Raw genomic sequence first — 20,100 nt, 5'->3', positions numbered from 1 at the left:
TGTGTCTGGCTATTTTGAAAAGCCCAAAGAAACACTTACTTTATACAAGTCGTATAGTCCTGACCTTGTGATTCTCAGTAGAGGAGGAATGTCATAGTAACCTGCAATTATTGGTGGACTTCACAGTTGAAACAGACAACCCCTTGTGATGTGGAGAGGCTGAAGGTATGCATGGGGGCAAGAAGGGGACTGAGAGGACAGAAAGCTAGGTTCTAACCATTGCATGTTCTTGAAGATAGTAGACAACCAGGGAAGTGAGGAATCAAGTTCAAGGAGTTTGGCAGAATTCAGGCGCAGTAGACAGGTTTGCAATTCTGGAGACTGAGATTTGGCCAAAAGAACAGTCGTTTCCAGCAGAGTCCTTATATTCAGAGGACTGATGCTGTTTGTTTTTGCCTAGTTTTGTGGAGCAGCGTTGGCCAGACACAGAAAGATGTTATTAAGGAATCCCTTCTTTAGCCTTTCTTCTTCAGGCTAAGCAAACCTTATTTCATTCTTCCAGGTCATACTTTCCATTTCTTTAATTATTTGTTACTCTTCTCTGAACTTTCTCTAATTTCCCTCTTAAAATACCGAGACCAAATGTTACAAACACAGTAACAGCTCTTAGATCTGGACACAGGAAATGCGGCTTTTTCTAAGGTGTCACACCCAGGTATCATTTCTTTGCTGGTTTTCCACCTGTTTTTAATGTGAACATCAAGTACTCATCTAGATATCATGCTAATTTCAGACACAACGTGATCATAGTGAAACATTTTTTTCCCCCAGTAATTTTCTGTTTTAACTTCAAAAGCTCGGAGTTGGAAAGGGTATTGGCTCAAGTCAGTCTCCCGAGCCCCCTCGCATCCCTCGCCCTTATTTTAGGAAAATGGAAAACTGCCATACTGCCGGTCTGATTCCTTTCTCCCATAAAGTAGGTAATGTCATGACATATATGAGGTAAATTGTCAGGCTTTTACCTTATTTGTGCGTTTGCCTCTGCTCATCCCAACAGATGAAACACTGGGCTAGCTGAAATGTGATGAGAAGTATTACATTAAACGGAATTTGCTCAGACATGAGTCAAAATTGGAAGCAAGGGAGGACGCGCCAGGGAGCCGCGAGATGGCTCTGACAACATCTCTGGGAGTAATTTTCCATGTGGACCGCAGGAGGATCTTGTAAGGCACAGCCCCAGGTTAAACATGCTGGACTCTGATTCCGCAGAATTTAAAAGCCATTACTGGAGAGAGTCTACGGCTCTCCTGGCGCGGGCAGAGGAAGAAGAAATGTTCAATGGATAATAAAAACTTTCGGTTTACAGAGTAAACTAAAAACAGGGCCTTTCTTTCACAGGGTTTAGAAACTCGCCTCTGCGTTAACGGGGGTGTGGGGTGAGAGTGTGGGTGTGTACATCTCCAGCGCTCAAGGCCTGGCGAGGCCCCACTCAGCCAAGATTACCGAGATTTGTAGTCCCTTCTGACCCGAGGGTAGGATCTAAATCCAGAGGAGAACAGATTCCCACCCTCTGAGGCTACCGGGAAGCTCGGGTCACTGGGGGAACTCAGAGTAGGGAGCGGGGAGCGCCGCCCGCCGGCCAGACTGCGGGCGTCTCCTCCCCGCCGCCTCAGGCCCACTCCCAAACCGAACGACCAGCTTCCTGGTTCCATCCAGAAGCCCTGCGTGAGCCTCCACACGTAGCCGCAGACGGCTCCTTAAATAGGTCGGAGTAGAGCAAACAATCCCAGACGTGGGGCTGGGGCAGGCGAGCCGAAGCGACCAGTGCACGCAGCGGCGCGGCGGGTCAGCCGGCGGCCAATAGCCGGGGTGCAGCCCGCCCCGTCGCCTCCCCCTCGGGGAGGCTATAAGTCGCCCGCGGCGCCCGGGGCGCCCGCCGCCCTGTGCTTCCCAAACCGCCGGGTTTCCCGCGCCGCTCTCCGCCGCGCTCGCGTTGCTGGCCGCCGGTCCCCCGCGCACATTCTGCCCGCCCGCTCCCGCCTGCTGTCCTCGACTCGGGGCGGACCAGGGGTCCACGCTCTCGCGAGAAGTGCGCCGCTGCCGGGCGGCTGGGGTGCCGGAGCCAGCGCGGGCCCTCGAGGGGCCGAAGATGGGGTGGTGCTCTGTGAAGACGCAGCTGCTGCTGCTCCTGGCGGCGCTGGTCCTCCAGCCCTGGAATCCCTGCCTGGGTGCAGACTCCGAGAAGCCCTCCAGCATCCCCACAGGTGAGCGCTCCCGCGGGCCGCCCTGTCCCGCGAGGCTGGGCCGGATGGGCGGTTCATTCATCCGCTGGCCCTTCGCTTGGGGCCCGCCAGGTGAGTAGGTGGAGGGGGACCGGTCCCTCCCAGGTCCGCGGAGGTTGATTTGGAGCGAGTCTGTCCTTCCCCCAGGACCATCGAGGTGGGTGGGGCGGACTGTTCTTTCTTCCCAGCACCGCCCAGGTCTTCCCCAGAACTGAGCTCCGGCGGTGCTGGTCCCGGGAGGAATGTACGAGCATCCGCCCTCATGGGCTGTTGGAATCCTCCGGAACCGGAGAGCGCACGAAGTTTTCTTCAACACAAGTTGGGGGTTTCATTTTGGACTTGGAGGTCCCAGGGTTCCAACACCTTTCCTGCAACTTTACTTTCTCCTCTTTTGCTGGAGTTGGCAGGATTTATCCTTACTGGACGAGGCGGTACTCCGTCTGTGACCTTAACACGGGGCTCAGTGTACTTTCTGATTGATGCTGACACATTCCTTCCAGCGCCCCAGGAAGCTGCCGGTAACACCTACCACCTGCCAAAAACAACGCTCACAAACCTTGGTTGTTTTCAGTAAGATGGCTTGGCTACCCAATACCTCCCTCCGGGAGGCAGCTTTCCTCCTTGGGGATTTGGAGGGAACGCTTCTCTTGCCTTTAGGCACACTCTCCCTAAGCCTGATGCTGTTCCTTGTTTTCAGAAGGTCTAACTGCAGTCCATAGTTGAGTCAAGGTCATTTAAGACACAACTTTTTTACATTTAGCAAGATTAAAGACGACCTCACCACATGTTCGTGGAAACATACTTTGCATCCACTTACTGCACATGCGATATCCTTGGGCTTTTCCACTTTTGTACACTAACTCAATGCTCTCTGAAATTAGATCTCGCATTTAAATGTCCTTCTGTATTGCTTTTTTTTTTTTTTAATTAAGATCATTTTGTCTTTTGGGAGTAGGTGAGTAAATAGGGCTCTTTCTGTTTGAATTTTACTTAAGCACAAGGACAGAAATTTCTATTTTAGGTCTACATTCCGAAGTTGACATTTGGTGTAAAACCTAATCAGTCTATGTAAGCAATACATTTGTCTTCATCTGTAAGTGTTTCAGAAAACTGCAGTGGAGTACGTTGCCCATCTTTCTACATTCCTGCCAAACAACAAACAGTACATGCTTTGTTAGCTTGAGAAACTTCAGCATTCAGATAGATTTTTGTCAGTTACAGGATACTTTTATTTTTCTCAGGTATATGTGATGGCTTCAAAGTGAGTTTCTCAACCCTTTGTGGTTCCTTTAAATTTGAACTAAAATTTTTTCATTACTTTACAATTATCTTTTAGTGTAACATCTAGATAAGAAAATGCCTTCAGCAAACTTGGAGACAAAGAATAATTCCCAGGAAAATGACTTTCTTTGCTGAAAACCCAAGGAAACTTACTGGGAAATAAAATAACCTCTAAGGGTTTTGCTGCTTTTAGAGGGACCTCTTCAGCCTTTGCATATTTTATTTCACTTCATTCTCAGCACTCCTTACTTTTTGTAGAAGACATCTCTTTGTGGTTGCGTTTAGGTTTACATTCAAAATCATCTTCCTTTCCTAATGTGACTTTTAAATTTCATGGAGGTGGACTGTAAAGTTTGAATGGATTGTGACATCAGAGAAGGAAATTTCAGATATGAATGCTTTTTTTTTTTTCAGAAAGTGACCACATAAAACCCACTGCTGAAATCTGAAGACTGGTTGTGGTGAATGGGCATGGGAAATTCAGAATCACATAAATTCAGAAATATATTGACTTATAATAGGTGGAGCTCCTAGTTGCCAGTTTGATCATGAACTGTTGTATAAGTAGATGTGATAAGCTAATATATATATATAGATGGTACAGTGCTTGATAACATAGGGAGAATCATGGATTGTGTTCCATTTTCTTTCTAAAATATTACAACTGAAAATTGCTTAATTGAAAACTTACAGTGCTTGATAACATAGGGAGAATCATGGATTGTGTTCCATTTTCTTTCTAAAATATTACAACTGAAAATTGCTTAATTGAAAACTTACAGTGCTTGATAACATAGGGAGAATCATGGATTGTGTTCCATTTTCTTTCTAAAATATTACAACTGAAAATTGTTTAATTGAAAACTTTATGTCAGTATCAAGCATACTTCAGAACTCTGTGTTGTCTAGCTTACTCAATAGGAGGTGTTTAAGGAATACTATCATCTCTAACCCCCTATTTTTGCCAATATATCCCAGCTAGCCATGAAGAAATAGATTAGACCAGGGTTTTGTGGCCTTATTTACATTTTGAACCAGATAACTATTACATTTTACAATGTTTAGTAGCATCCTTTGTCTCCACCTATTGGATACCAGGAGCACCCTTCTTCAGGTGTGAATATGATATATGTCTCAAAATGGAAAATAATCATATGTCTTCCAAGGGACACAATTGCCCAGGATTGGGAACCACTGGATTAGACAAATCCACTTGTATTTGAGGCCATGTTGTGTTATAGTATTACTAGGATGATGTTAGCCACTCTAAACTTCCCTGATGGTTCAGACGGTAGAGAATCTGCCTGAAGTTCAGGAGATCCGGGTTCAATCCCTGGGTCAGGAAGATCACCTGGTGAAGGGAATGGCACCCCACTCCAGTATTCTTGCCTGGAGAATCCCATGGACGGAGGAGCCTAGTGGGCTACAGTCCATGGGGTCGCAAAGAGTTGGACATGACTGAGCGACTAACGCTTTCTTTTGGAAACAAATATTTATAGTGATTTTCAGTTTTTTCACTGTAGTAGAGAATGTACTGTTTGAATCACATTAATCAGTTTTTGGACTATAGTTTTTCCTAGCTTTGATGCTGTGTGTTAACTGAAGTTGAAAATACTGCTTTTTGTTCTCTTGACTGAGAGTTCTGCTATGTACTTCATTCATTCCTGTTTGATTGCCACTTTATTCTCAACATGGAAAGACTCTGAAGAGGATTTGGTTAAAAATAATCATTTTCTCCTAGAATCATTTATAGGAATTTTGCCTTAAAATTTTATTTCCATGGGAGCTTTCGAGTCAAAACCCTCCTAATGAGTGTCAGCAAATCAAGTTCATTCCCTAATTTATGTTTCCTGAACTTTTCTGCCTTCTCAGTGAGAGAAGGAAAACAGTGGATGTATTGCTGCCAAGGATTTCTAATCAAGTCTCCAGACATGGATCAACATTTTGTGTGTTTTCTAAGGTACCTTGACCATCCATGGTCTAAATTGGGCAGAAACCACGTCTTAGGGAAAAATGGAGGAAGTGGTTTCAGATGTTTCTGTCAAGACCAGTATTTTTCAAGCATGTTCATTTATAAACTCTTTAATTTACCCTGGCACATTCATGGAGGAAAGGGAAGGTTGTCCCTATCTGCTGATGTAAACTGGCAATTACGGGGTGGAGAGGAAAAGACCGAGGTCCTGGAGAAACCTCCAGAAGAAGAGAGGGAGGCTTGTCCTCTGTGTACTTTCTGTGTCCTGGGTTCCAGCCATATAGACTGACCAGCCTCTGCCTTGCATTCATATAAAAATAGACATATGAAACAATTCAGGAGAATGAGAGGACCGGAGATGAAAATGAAATTAAGATATCCTTTTCTACCCATCACATTGACTAAAGCATCTAAAAAATAAATTCTGATCACACCAACTGTTGTGAGGATGAAGTTTCAAACTGTCAATGGAAGCACAACACTTTTGGAGAAACATTAGTAATATCTGGTGAAATTGAGAATCAACATATCCTACAACCCTAGATGTACGTGTACATGTCTCTCAAATTTGTGTCTGTTCTCCTTGGAATTCTGTTCTTTATTTAAATCTAGCTCCTAAGAAATTCTTCCCCTTACTATCTTTTTTTTTGGCTCTCTTTCTAACTTCTTAATGCTGTTGATTTATACAAACCATATCTGCTTTGTAAGATAGATGTTTATGTTTAATAAATGGTACATTCTTTGGCCTGAGGGTTGAGTCTTTTTCCTTTTTATGCTCCTCATATTACCTTTCCTGTTCTTTTAACACAAAGAAGATTCTCTGTTAATGTTTGATATGTTTCAGGCCACCTTGAAGAATTATGAAAAGTGGCATGCAGTCAATGGGATTGCTAGCTGTTTCTTTCCCTGGGGTTTTAACTAAATTCACTTTTTCTCCCTGGGACCCACACAGCATCATGATCAAGGAACTTACCCATGAAACATCAAGCTAGGTCTTGTTTCTGAACAAGTTTTTGGCAACTCTCCTCCACATGTGGCATTTTCTGCTCTACGTACCTTTCTCAATGTAAAATCACAGCTTCAAAAATAATTTCAGGTGTCTGGATACCATGATTCTCTTATAGACAGTGAAATGGATGTTTGGATGGTGTGTCATTTACAGAAGATCAGATAGCTGAAAGCAAAAGAAGAGGGCTTCTACCCTTTCTTCAGGCCACACTCCATGTCTTTCCTGACCATTGTTCTGTTGGACTTTTGGGACCTATGGGAAAAATATAGAAACTGGGCATCAGAGATCTGAAAGAAGCAAAAGGGCTACTTTGCTAAAGAGCACTAATTTGTAGGTTTGTGTAAGTGGAGGGGAAAGGGACAGAAAGAGCCTAAAGAAAACCCTTTGCTGATACTTGTAGCAAACTACAGCCCATGGGCCAAATCCAGTGAACTACAAACAGCTACTTGCTTTTGTATGGCTAGTGAGCTATTGATGGCTTTCATATTTTTAAAAAGCTGAAAAATATCAAAAGAAAAATAACATATCATGACATGTAAAAGTTATATGAAATCCAGTATTCAGGGTCCATAAAGATTTATTGGCTCATAGCCACATTCATTCATTAACGTATCATCTGTGCCGGGCCTGGTACTACAAGGCAGAGTGGAGTGGTGATTGTCACAGAGGCTGTATGGCCGGCACATTCGAAATTATTTCCTCAGGCCTGTACAGAAACCCTTTGCCCACTTTCAGGAAACGATGTTCCCACTTAAGCCATGTCTCCTGCAGATCTGCTGTTCCCCTTGGAAAGAGTCGGACTGTGGACAGTAGCAGCTGGCTCCGGCATTTAAGAGGGCTGTTTTTCATTTTAGACTTCGCCAGTGATTTCTGTGGCATTTTGAATTCAAACAGAGAGCTTCTCTGTTACATCTTTTTAAACCTGGTGTTCAATACTAACTAGACATGTACTTTGGTGTAAATAGTGTGCTTACGATACAAAATGAATAAAACACTGTTGTCCATTGGAAAGGAGATGCATATTTCTTCTTTAGAGCTTTTGTGTGTTCTAGATATTTGGTCTGGAAACTTGGTTATGAATTTGTGGCTTCATTCCTTGGAGGAAATATTTAGCACATTTACCAATGAGTATTCTTCTTCAACCATTGCTGTAAAACTTAGGCTAAACTGAAATTGCTGCTTTTAAAATGATGGATATATCCTTTTACATTTTACTTCTTTGCATTTGCTGCAGTGTTTGCCTCACTAAACTAAACTTAAATAACAGATCTAATTTTAACAACAATTGAGATTTTAATTAGCCAAGAAATAGTTATGCAGAGGAATAGAATTATAAATAGTGTATTATGATTTGTTGTCATTATGCTGCTTACTGTGTTTTTAAAAACTGAAACATAGTTGATTTGCTACTTACTACCTTACAGTCTATTATGTTGCAACCTGTGTTTGATTATGGTGCTGCTGAGTTTATTACTACCCTCTTAACCGTGTCACAAGAGTGCTCCTTTAAAAAATACTGATTATGATAAAATAAAATTACAGAAACCTTAAATTAGTTTTAATGTTTCCCATTCAGGATAACTTTATTTAAAACAAAATTCCAAGACTGGAGCTATGTTATTTTATACTTGGGGGAAAAATTTCCATTTCATGTTTGCTTCTGTGTGTTGAAAGAGACAAATCAACATCTGTTAATGATTTTGATTTAGTTTTTAAATATAAATCTCTTAAAAAAACTAATTCAGGTGAGTGCGTTTACATATTTAATTACTAGATGGATTGATAAGTATTTTTCAGGCCTTGGTTATGTTAGTAGTATATTGTAGCAGTTTTTTGGAAAATAACAATCATTTTTTATTCTGATTGAAATATGAATATATCTCCTGCCTTAAATTTATTTCTTAAAGATGTGATTATTTGCAAAGATGCTTAATTTGTTAGTGTGGACATATACGTTGTTTACTCTTTATATTCTGCTACAAAAAAATTTGGTTTAAAATTTAGTTTGTATAGGGTTGGAATTACATTTTATTTAGTTAAGGAGAAAATTTTGAATGAATGGTGAATAGATAATCTTTACTTTATAATCAAAATCTTCACTAGAAATAGAAGAAAACACATTGTAATTTCATGCTTATTATTGTTAATACATTCTCTAAAACTTTTAATACAAATAAGAATTTTCGCGGACATACAGCTAAAATGAGGGGGCTAAATGGTCAGGAAAAGTGCTTCTTCTAGCAAACATGATCAAATTTATAAAATGGGATACAGTTATAATTAAAACTCATTTGTTATGTTGACTTTAATATTACTTTTATTATTTTGAATGCATAGACGTCCTGGTGTTACTACATTAAACGATCATCTGCTCATTTACTTTAGGGTTACATACTCAAATTTTTAAAAGGACTTCTGTTTATTTTTCTAGTTACTGCTAATCTATTTCAACATTTCTTCCACGGAGAGAGAGAGAGGATTTTCCTCTGGTAAAAGTGCTGTGGTTCTACTTTTCTAATGATGTGAACATTATCCGGTAAAGATTCTTATGGCAGGAAGGAACTTGCAAGCATACACAGTTTTCATTGCTCTCATCACCAGCCCCGTTCAGACCCAGATATTCAGGGGCACTAAGGGAACACTGAATATGTATCATGCCATGCAGCTTCACTCTGCGGGCACAGCAGCAAGTGGAAGAAATACGTGGAATCCTGGCAGCCTTGAATTCCTGATTCTGGGGCATTGTTCAGAAAAAGCCCCAGAAACTCTGCATCTTAGTTCCAGTGACACAGATCCCCAACATAGAGCCAGTGTCCCATCAGTGAGGCTCTGTCATAGACTAGTCTGCTTTACTGGTTTGAAGTTACAACCTTTACAGAGCCTAAGTTGCTAATTACTTATAGGTGCTACATATGTGGCTAACATATTATTAACCAGAGACTTATTAATACGTCTTTTGTTACCCAAGTGTTATTGACTGTAAACTTTTCAATATTCACTTACATAACAAATTGCTGGCCACAGGCATTGATTCCTGCTTTAATCCCCTGGTCAATAATGTGCCAGGAAGGAAGCCATTTACTTTTAGATTTTTAAAATGCACTCTCAAACTGATTATTTAAACATTTAATCCTTTCTTCCTGGGTCTAGGAGTATACTAAACACCAGTGGCTATTTTAGCTTGCCAAAGAAAAAAAGCAAATATATTAATAGAATTAATTTCTTTTTTTTTTAGTTACCTGGCTAACAGTTTGCAGGCAGAAAGATTCAAATGACCTCCCTAATTCAATTCCCTGGGGAAGTCCTACAGTGCTGCTCTGCAGATGGTAAACCAGCCCTCTGATGGGATTTTCCAGTCCTGCCTAAGCCAGCTCTGAGGCCCCTTGTCTTCCAAGGCTCCCCGCTCCCCGTTCTCCTGCACTACCACAACTGTGACCAGAGAGCCTTGCTCATCTAGAGCCTCTGAAATTCCTGCCGGCCATGTCTAGAGAGGGACAATTCTCCTTTTCTTCTTAGTTTAAACAGGGTTGGAATTTTTTAAACATTGACATTACTAGGTAACCAAGAGCAAAACAAAACAAAACCCCAAACTGGAAAACCACCAAAAGCAAAGCAACGAACATACAAAGTAGAGACTCACAGTTCTTGCCCTATTCTGACTTTAGTTAAAGGCCTGCATACCTGGCACATCCTTAGGGATTTATAGATTATGTGTCTTTGCTCAGCTTTCCTTTCTCCACTCTTCCATCCCAATTCTCAGTTATTCTCACCATTTTATTTTACCCAGACAGATCTTTTTTTTTTTCCAGGGTTGGAATCCACAAAGTCCATAATTAGATAAATGTTATTGTTGTTCAGTTGCTAAATTCTATCCAACTCTTTGCGACCCCATGGACTGCAGCGCCCCAGGCTTCCCTGTCCTTCATTATCTCCTGGAGTTTGCTCAAATTCATGTTCATTGAGTTGGTGATGCCATCCAATCATCTCACCCCTGTCACCCTCTTCTCCTCCTGCCCTCAATTTTTCCCAGCATCAGGGTCTTTTCCAATGAGTTGGTTCTTTGCACCAGGTGGCTAAAATATTAGTAGGTTGTAAGATAATAAAAAATATACCTTTAGTTTGGTCTCTACTCCCCAGTTCCTGCTAATATTTGGTCTTTGAGCCTGGTTTCTGACATAAAACTGCTAAAAACCCTTGTAATTTCCTGAGTGATAAGAGTGTCTGACACAGAGTTCCTGTATCTCTTAGAATTTCCTGGGTGATAGGAGCATCTTTTGTTCTAATGAGATAACTCCTCGTAGGCTCATGAATGGGACGGGTCACTAGAAAGACCAGACTATCATTAGAAGCTTGAAACTTTCAGCCCTACCCCTCCATATTCTGGAGAGAGAGAGGGTTTTGAAAACCAGTTAATAATTGACCTTGCCTATGGGATGAAGCCTCTATCAGTTCAGTTCAGTGGCTCAGTTGTATTTGACTCTTTGCAACCCCATGAATCACAGCATGCCAGGCCTACCAGCCCATCACCAACTCCCAGAGTTTACTCAAACCCGTGTCCATCGAATCAGTGATGCCATCCAGCCATCTCATCCTCTGTCATCCCCTTCTCCTCCTCCCCCAATCCCTCCCAGCATCAGGGTCTTTTCCAATGAGTCAACTCTTTGCATCAGGTGGCCAAAGTACTGGAGTTTCAGCTTCAGCATCAGTCCTTCCAATGAACACCCAGGACTAATGTCCTTTAGGATGGACTGGTTGGATCTCCTTGCCCTCCAAGGGACTCTCAAGAGTCTTCTCTAACACCACAGTTCAAAAGCATCAATTTTTCAGTGCTCAGCTTTCTTCACAGTCCAACTCTCACTACCATACACAATCAAACATCATAGCCTTGACTAGATGGACCTTTGTTGTCAAAGTAATGTCTCTGCTTTTTAATATGCTATCTAGCTTGGTCATAACTTTCCTTCCAAGGAGTAAGCGTCTTTTAATTTCATGGCTGCAGTCACCATCTGCAGTGATTTTGGAGCCCAGAAAAATAAAGTCAGCCACTGTTTCCACTGTTTCCCCATCTATTTCCCATGAAGTGATGGGACCAGATGCCATGATCTTAGTTTTCTGAATGTGGAGCTTTAAGCCAACTTTTTCACTCTCCTCTTTCACTTTTATCAAGAGGCTTTTTAGTTCCTCTTCACTTTCTGCCAGAAGGGTGGTGTCATCTGCATATCTGAGGTTATTGATATTTCTCCCAGCAATCTTGATTCCAGCTTGTGCTTCTTCCAGCCCAGCATTTCTCATGATGTACTCTGCATATAAGTTAAATAAGCAAGGTGACAATATACAGCCTTGACGTACTCCTTTTCCTATTTGGAACCAGTCTGTTGTTACATGTCCAGTTCAAACTGTTGCTTCCTGATCTGCATATAGGTTTCTCAAGAGGCAGGTCAGATCGTCTGGTATTCCCATCTCTTTCAGAGTTTTCCTCAGTTTATTGTGATCCACACAATCTGAGGCTTTGGCATAGTCAAAAAAGCAGAAATAGATGTTTTTCTGGAACTCTCTTGCTTTTTTGATGATCCAGCGGATGTTGGTAATTTGATCTCTGGTTCCTCTGCCTTTTCTAAAACCAGCTTGAACATCTGGAATTTCACGGTTTACATATTGCTGAAGCCTGCCTTGGAGAATTTTGAGCATTGCAATTGTGTGGTAGTTTGAACATTCTTTGGGATTGCCTTTCTTTGGAATTGGAATGAAAATTGACCTTTTCGAGTCCTGTGGCCACTGCTGAGTTTTCCAAATTTGCTGACATATTGAGTGCAGCACTTTCACAGCATCATCTTTCAGGATTTGAAATAACTCAACTGGAATTCCATCACCTCCACTAGCTTTGTTCATAGTGATGCTTTCTAAGGCCCACCTGACTTCACATTCCAGGATGTCTGGCTCTGGGTGAGTGATCACACCATCGTGATTATCTGGGTCATGAAGATCTTTTTTTTGTACAGTTCTTCTGTGTATTCTTGCCATCTCTTCTTAATATCTTCTGCTTCTGTTAGGTCCATACCATTTCTGTCCTTTATCAAATCCATTTTTGCATGAAATGTTCCTTTGATATCTTTAATTTTCTTGAAGAGATCTCTAGTCTTTCCCATTGTGTTGTTTTACTCTATTTCTTTTCACTGATCACCGAGGAAGACTTTCTTATCTCTTCTTGCTATTCTTTGGAACTCTGCATTCAAATGGGAGTATCTTTCCTTTTCTCCTTTGCTTTTTGCTTCTCTTCTTTTCACAGCTATTTGTAAGGCCTCCTCAGACAGCCATTTTGCCTTTTTGCACTTCTTTTCTATAGGGATGATCTTGATCCCTATCTCTGTACAATGTCATGAACCTCAGTCCATAGTTCATCAGGCACTCTATCAGATCTAGTCCCTTAAATCTATTTCTCACTTCCACTGTATAGCCATAAGGGATTTGATTTAGGTCATAGCTGAATGGTCTAGTGGTTTTCCCTACTTTCTTCAATTTTAGTCTGAATTTGGCAATAAGGAGTTCATGATCTGAGCCACAGTCAGCTCCCGGTCTTGTTTTTACTGACTGTATAGAGCTTCGCCATCTTTGGCTGCAAACAATATAATCAACCTGATTTCGGTGTTGACCATCTGGTGATGTCCATGTGTAGAGTCTTCTCTTGTGTTGTTGGAAGAGGGTGTTTGCTATGACCAGTGCATTCTCTTGGCAAAACTGTATTAGCTTTTGCCCTGCTTCATTCTGTACTCCAAGGCCAAATTTGCCTGTTACTCCAGGTGTTTCTTGACTTCCTACTTTTGCATCCCAGTCCCCTATAATGAAAAGGACATCTTTTTTGGGTGTTAGTTCTAAAAGGCCTTTAGGTCTTCATAGAACCATTCAACTTCAGCTTCTTCAGCGTGACTGGTTGGGGCATAGGCTTGGATTACCGTGATATTGAATGGTTTGCCTTGAATACGAACAGAGATCATTCTGAGACTGCATCCAAGTACTGCATTTTGGACTCTTTTGTTGATCATGATGGCTACTCCATTTCTTCTAAGGAATTCCTGCCCACAGCAGAAGATATAATGGTCATCTGAGTTAAATTCACCCATTCCTGTCCATTTCAGTCTGCTGATTCCTAGGATGTCGACATTCACTCTTGCCATCTCCTGTTTGACCACTTCCAATTTGCCTTGATTCATGGACCTAGCATTCCAAGTTCCTATGCAATATTGCTCTTTAAAGCATCCGACCTTGCTTCTATCACCAGTCACATCCACAACTGTGTATTGTTTTTGCTTTGGCTCCATCCCTTCATTCTTTCTGGAGTTATTTCTCCAGTAGCACATTGGGCACCTACCAACCTGGGGAGTTCTGACCTTGGAAGTGGGGTAGCTCATCTTGGCCACCGCCCCTGACCTGGGACGTGGGGTAGCTCCTCTGGGCCTCTTCTGCGACGTCGCAGACTGGCACTCTCTGTCGCCACCCCTGACCTTGGTAGCACTTCACAGTCATGCTTCTGCGCGGTCCGTTGCAGCCAGTGCGCTTCTGCAGAACGCCTCTATAGAGATCCCCAAAGTACAGCACTTGGAGTGCTTCTGAATCTACAAACCAGGAAGGTGGTATAAAGTTGACTCCATGGCGACAGAAGCTCTCACCCTTGGGACCCTGTAGACCTCTCCCTGTGTATTTCTTCATCTTGCTATTCCTTTGTATCCTGTAACACATATCTTCTGTAATAAATGGGCAGTAGTAAGTCAACTATTTTCCTTGGTTCTCTGAGCCTGCTAGCAAATTACTAAGCCCAAGGAGAGGAGTCTTGGGAACCTCTGATTTGTAGCAAAGTCAGGCAGAAGTTGTGGATAACCTGGGATCCTTCTGCTTGTGATGGTATCTGAAATGGGAATACTTATGGGACTGAGTCCTTAACCTGTTGGGTCTGTGCTAATTCTGGGTAAATCGAATTGAATTCCAGGACACCCGGGTGACATGGGAGAAAGGGTCTGTGTGGGTGACAATTAATATTTGAAAATTTAATTCAATGAGTATTAATTGAATGTCTAGTCTGTGTTCTGATTTGACTTATGTGGAGAAAAAGTAGAAAACCATGAAAAACAAAAGCTCATCAGGCTCAGTGTGGTTCCACATTGAAATTCTAAGCTGCTTACATGGAAAATAATGTGTATTAAAACTGAACAAATTAAAAGGGCACTTATGATGAAGTGGCCTGTTGGGAAGACCATAGACATCTGGGCATCAGGAAACCTACATCTAAGTTCCAACCCTTTCACTCACTAAGAGCCAGTTACCTTTCTTCTCCAGACTTCTTTGTAATGTATGCTCTCTAGTTCTCTTATTTGATGTTTCTGAAATTCTAAATGTCAGGGTGTGTAGTGGAGACAAAGTGCCTCAGGAATCAGAAAGAGGCCTCAAGGAAACTATCAATGTTTTTGTTAGGCCAAAGAAAGCATAGATACAAAGTTGTTTGTATTTTCAGATTTTAATTATTCTGTCAGAAGCTGGATTTAGGCTTTGATATTGTTTTTTTCTAAATAACTTTTGAGTTAGAGGTAAGTAAGTAAGGCCAAGAATAACGAGAATTAAATTTACATTTAAAAATATTCCAAGTGTTTCAGTGTGAGAGGAGGAAACAATCTGGTGTTTATATGAAGCTGTTTTCCATCTTCTGAGGAGAATCATATATCCTACAGTACATTTAAATACTGTAAACTGTTTTTAACGGCTTCACAGGTGGCTCAGTGATAAAGAATCCACCTGCCAATGCAGGAGATGCAGGAGATATGAATTTCATTCCTGGGTTGGGAAGATCCCCTGCAGGAGGAAATGGCAACCCACCCCAGTATTCTTGCCTGGGAAATTCCATGGTCCATGGAGTGGCAAAGAGTTGGACATGAGTGAGCACAAACAACTGTTTTAAAAAAATAACTATATTTTCTGTTTCAGTCTTAAGTCCTGTTGATTTACACAAATGATGCTGGTAACTCCTTTGAAGTTGAATTTTTTTTTAAATTAAATGTGCTGTTTAAGAATTGGAAGTGCTTCTCCAAATTGTTCTAAAACACTTATCAAATCACCTAGATCTACTTTTTTGAGGCATTAAATATCTTGAAAATATGATTGCATGTAGTAAACTAGAAGCAAGGTAAATAAAAAGAAAATCAGCTCATGGGAGAAAAGCTTTTGTAAGCACTGTGTTGTGTATGCATAGTGTTTGCTACTCACAGAAATAGCTGCTTTTTGTTAATAAATATAATTTTATTTCTTGGCTGTGCTGGGTCTTTGTTGTTGTGCAGGGTTTTCTCTAGTTGCAGTGAGCAAGTCCTGCTCTCTAGTTGCAGTATGTGAATTTCTCAAGGTGGTGGCTTCTCTTGTTGCAGAGCATGGGCTCTGGGCCATGAGTTTTAGTAGCTGTAGCTTGTGGGCTCAGTAGTTGTGGCTCATGGGCTTAGTTGCTCTGTGGCATATGGGATCTTCCCAGATCAGGGATTGAACCCTTGCCCCCTGCTTTGGTTGGTGGACTCTTCACCACTGAGCCACCAGGGAAATCCTGAGGTAATTATTAAGCCTTGAGAATGGAGTAGAAATTTGGAATGCCATTTGGTCTGGACTTTTCTTTGATGTATTGTTCAATCAATGTCACAGTAATGTGTTTGCACCCCTGGAATGGATGCAGTCTTGGACCCAGACCTTGGAGGAGGTGGTGGTGTCCTTTGCTTCTTCTCTTTTTCTGGCTATTTTTCCTACAGCTGTAGATGGATTTTATGTAAATTGAAGGAAGCAGTTCAAAGAAAACAATTGGATGGTAAAGAGGGTGGCGTAGTTTTGAAAACATACAGTTGTTACCTTTTCAAATGTAAGATTGTAAAAAAAATCACAGAAACATTTAATCTGGATATGGTTTTTGGAGACTAACTGTTATTTAGCAAATAAACAGGTATGTTTATCTGTTTAGCAGATGTTTCTCCTGTAGAGTAGGTAAGGTTGAAGAAAAGTCTGTTTCATTAAAATAATTAACCTTTGTATTATTATAAAATAGTTGATGTATTCATGTCTCTCAAGTGTGAGCATGAAATTTTTCTGCAGGGTATATAATCCCAAATAGCCCAGTCTTTCTTCTCCATAGCAAGTCCCTGAATGACTCTGTTATACCAGTGACAACAGCCCTATGGCGGCTTACAGTTTATGGCTGAGTTGGTAAGTAAGGTTTTTTTAGGTTGAGGTAAAAGATAAACTAAGAAGCTTATTTTTGCCATGCCCTCCTCCAGGGGATCCTCCCAACCCAGAGATTGACACCTGATCTCTTACATCTCCTACATTGTCAGGTGGGTTCTTTACCACTGAGAAGCCCCAAAAAATAAACTAAGAAGCTTATTTTAAGCCATATAGGTAAACCTAAGAAATGTTCACAATGGACAGTTATATCTCCTTTTCTAAAATTGAATTTAAGTTCTTCATTGATGTAAGGTATGACTTTTTCTTAAGTATCAGAATGGTGCATGTTTGAATGAGTTTAGAGCATATCTGAATTGTAGAAAATCCTTGTGAAAAATGAGTCTTACTGTGTGAAGAGGAGCCTTACTGTGTGACAGGAGGTGGAGATGAAGTGGAGAAGAGAATGTGAAATTGCTTGCGGTTCTGTTAGAAAAGTATACAATATGTGATTCTAATGGGTTCAGGCACTTAATTCAGAAATACCTGAAAGTGTCACTGCTTCAAATGCTGTCAGAGGGGAAATTTGCTTATGTAAAATTGGACATGCCCTAAATGGAAATATAGGTTTGAATAGTTTCGTATGAGGCATTTGTTTACCTGGATTATGCTAAGTGATGGCATAGCATGTTGTATTAACCTTAATAAACTGTACATCCCAGCCATCGTTGCTCTATGTGACTCTGTTCTGCAGTTTTGTGTCCATGGATCCTGGTGGGTTGTGCACACTGACAATGTGCAGTACTGGATTTGCTTTACATTTGATCACAAGGAATTAGCTGGTTGCTGTGGCGATTGGCAGAGGTTCAGAAACCTAGACACTGTGACTCTGTGTTGCCATCCATGGGTGTGTTCCATGGTGGAAAAAATTGCTTCACATTTCTTGAGTTTCTGATAAATTGGGGTGCAAGTCCATTGTGCTTTGAATTATCTGGAAAGCTGTTTTGATCCCACTTTCAACCTGAATATATTATTAAGAGTTTGAGGAAGATACTAGTTTGCTCTTCAAACATTGGGTCAATTGCAAAGGCATTATAGAAGGGAAGTTTGCTTTCTGAATACAGCCAGAGAGGGTTCACCATTCAGGAAGGGGCTAGACACCTCCAAATGGAAGTTGAAGGCAAGCCAGAGCTTACCTGACTTACTGGGAAAATGATTTATTTTAAGGCCAGATATTCATAACTGATTATATGCTAATTATGAAAGATTCTGCATGGAAGACAGTATAGGATAATGCTAAGGAGATGGGTTTTGGTATCAATCTGTATTTAAAGTCCATGTCTGCCACTTATTTGCTGATTGTCCTGGAAAGAAGTTACTTAACCTCTCTAAATCATAGTTTAAAATGGTAACTGCCTTCTGCATTTGACTTGAGGATTAAATATGCTAATACCAGTGAAAGGCTTAGCACAGAGTCTGCAAACAGAAATTGCTCAACACTGCTACTAGCTAAATGTATTATTTTAAGGAGTGCAATTCCCATTAACATTATTTAAAGTGGAGCATATGATGCATGAAATGAATTCTTGTGTTCTGATTGATAATGGAGAGGAAAGTGTAGGCTGTCAGTGAATAATAGAAAATAAGTTTTAACAAGTTAAGCTATAAAGACAACTTTTTCCAGGGGAACCCAAAGAAAATAAATAAGTTTAGCAGTATAGTTTCTTTGGTGATGTTCTTTGATTATTTACTTGATTTCAGAATTTTGAAGTCACTTTTCCTCATTTCTCTTTTTTCCTTTGATATTCAGATATGTTGAATTTTAACCACTATTTTTTCTCTTTCTGTTTTTGTTTGTTTGTTTCATCTGTAGTGGAAAGCATATATGTATATATTTAAATATCTCAAAGAGATAAGGCTTTTCTTTTTTTAGACATAGTCTTAAGGCTATTATCACACCCAACAGTCATTCCATCATATTGTCTAATACTTATTCAGGTTCACTTTTGCTCCCTGTTCTCCAAACTGGCTTTTAACAGTTGGTTTATTTGGTCAGGATCCATCAATTTCTCCTAAACACCCCTTCAAGCTATCGTCATTTTAGTCTGTAGTCCAGACTGCAGATCTGGACTCTGGCAGCTTGAAGGCCAAATTCAGCCTGCCTACTGTTTTTCAGAAAACTTGAACTAAGTGCTCTGTTTTTAAAATCAGGAAAATTTACTTAAAAGTCTGACACTTATTTCTCTTGGGATGGGTGGGATGGGGAGGAGACTAGGAGATCTTGGATTTGCCCTCCCACAGGGCAGATGATGATAGTTGACTGGTGCTCAACTATCAGAGGGGCTCCCCCTGAAGATGGTGCTTGTGTGCTCCTGTTCATCGTAGCTCCCCCAATGCCCCCTGTTCCTGCCCCTCCCACCCGCCCCACCGGCCCCGGCCTCTTCTCTATTTATTGTCTGTCACAACTCCAGGTCTGGGTAACACCACAGAATGAGATAGTTATACTTGCTTCTGAAATTGTTAAATTGTTGTTTAGTTGCTAAGTCATGTCTGACTCTTTGCAACCCCATGGACTGTAACCCACCAGGCTCCTCTGTGCATGGGATTCTCCAGGCATGAATACTGGAGTGGATTGCCATTTCCTTCTCCAGGGGATCTTCCTGATTCAGGAATCGAACCTGGGTCTCCTATGTTGGCAGATTTTTTACTGTTTGAGTCAGCAGTGAAGCTCTTAATTTGCTTCATCTTTCCATACTAATTTTTCTTAAGGCTTGTAGCTTTCAACTGAGGATTTTTTTTTCCCCCTCCATGTAATGTTTGGTAATGTCTAGAGACATTTTTGATTGTGTTGAGGGATGGGTGCTACTGGCATCCTGTGGGTAGAGACCAGGGATGCTGCTAAAACATCTGGCAATGAACAGCAGAAGACAATTGTGTGTGCTTCGGCAGTCATTCATGTTCGACTCTTTGCAACCCCAGGGACTGTAGCCTGCCAGGCTCCTGTTTGTGGGATTCTCCAGGCAGGAATACTGGAGTATTCCCTTTTTCAGGGAATTTAAGAGAATTAGTTCGCCCCCAAATGTCAGTAGAGCCAAGGCTGAGAAACTCTGCTCTAGTCAAATGGCACATTTCCAATTTTACTGCCTTTTTTAGAAACTTCCTGTGCTGTCCCTATTTCCAAATGTGCTTATCATTATTTCTCAATTTTCACTTGATAATGCATACTTAGACTCCTTAGTCTAGCCAAGATACCATGATTTTATTTTTTTAAAAGTCATTTCTGTTTTTCCAGTTTGTTCCCACTGTCAAAATCCAAATTACCGTTTTTTTTTTTTTTTCAATTTTAAATGTTGTATTTTTTTGCCATACCACAGACATGTGGGATCTTAGTTCCCCAACTGGGGATCAAACCTATGTTTCTGCAGTGGAAGCCTGGATTC

At 41.1% G+C, this 20,100-nt stretch overlaps 1 protein-coding gene across 2 annotated transcripts in view; it reads left to right on the top strand.

Annotated features, from left to right (window-relative positions):
* The first annotated feature begins 1,732 nt into the window (after positions 1-1,732).
* The window catches only part of PLOD2 (procollagen-lysine,2-oxoglutarate 5-dioxygenase 2), a 124,752-nt gene continuing 106,384 nt past the window's right edge, over positions 1,733-20,100 (top strand). Inside the window, exon 1 of one of the 2 annotated variants that reach the window (XM_043875219.1) lies at positions 1,733-2,204. In XM_043875219.1, the coding sequence (XP_043731154.1) occupies positions 2,090-2,204 (115 nt within the window). In that variant the 5' untranslated portion in view covers positions 1,733-2,089. The remainder of the gene's footprint in view (positions 2,205-20,100) is intronic. The other variant, XM_043875218.1, reaches the window with a different exon arrangement.

This window comes from Cervus elaphus, chromosome 19, assembly GCF_910594005.1.
Source record: "Cervus elaphus chromosome 19, mCerEla1.1, whole genome shotgun sequence".
Taxonomy (NCBI): Eukaryota; Metazoa; Chordata; class Mammalia; order Artiodactyla; family Cervidae; genus Cervus; species Cervus elaphus.
Note: the sequence above shows the minus strand (reverse complement) of the source record. Positions and strands in the feature narration are given on the sequence as shown.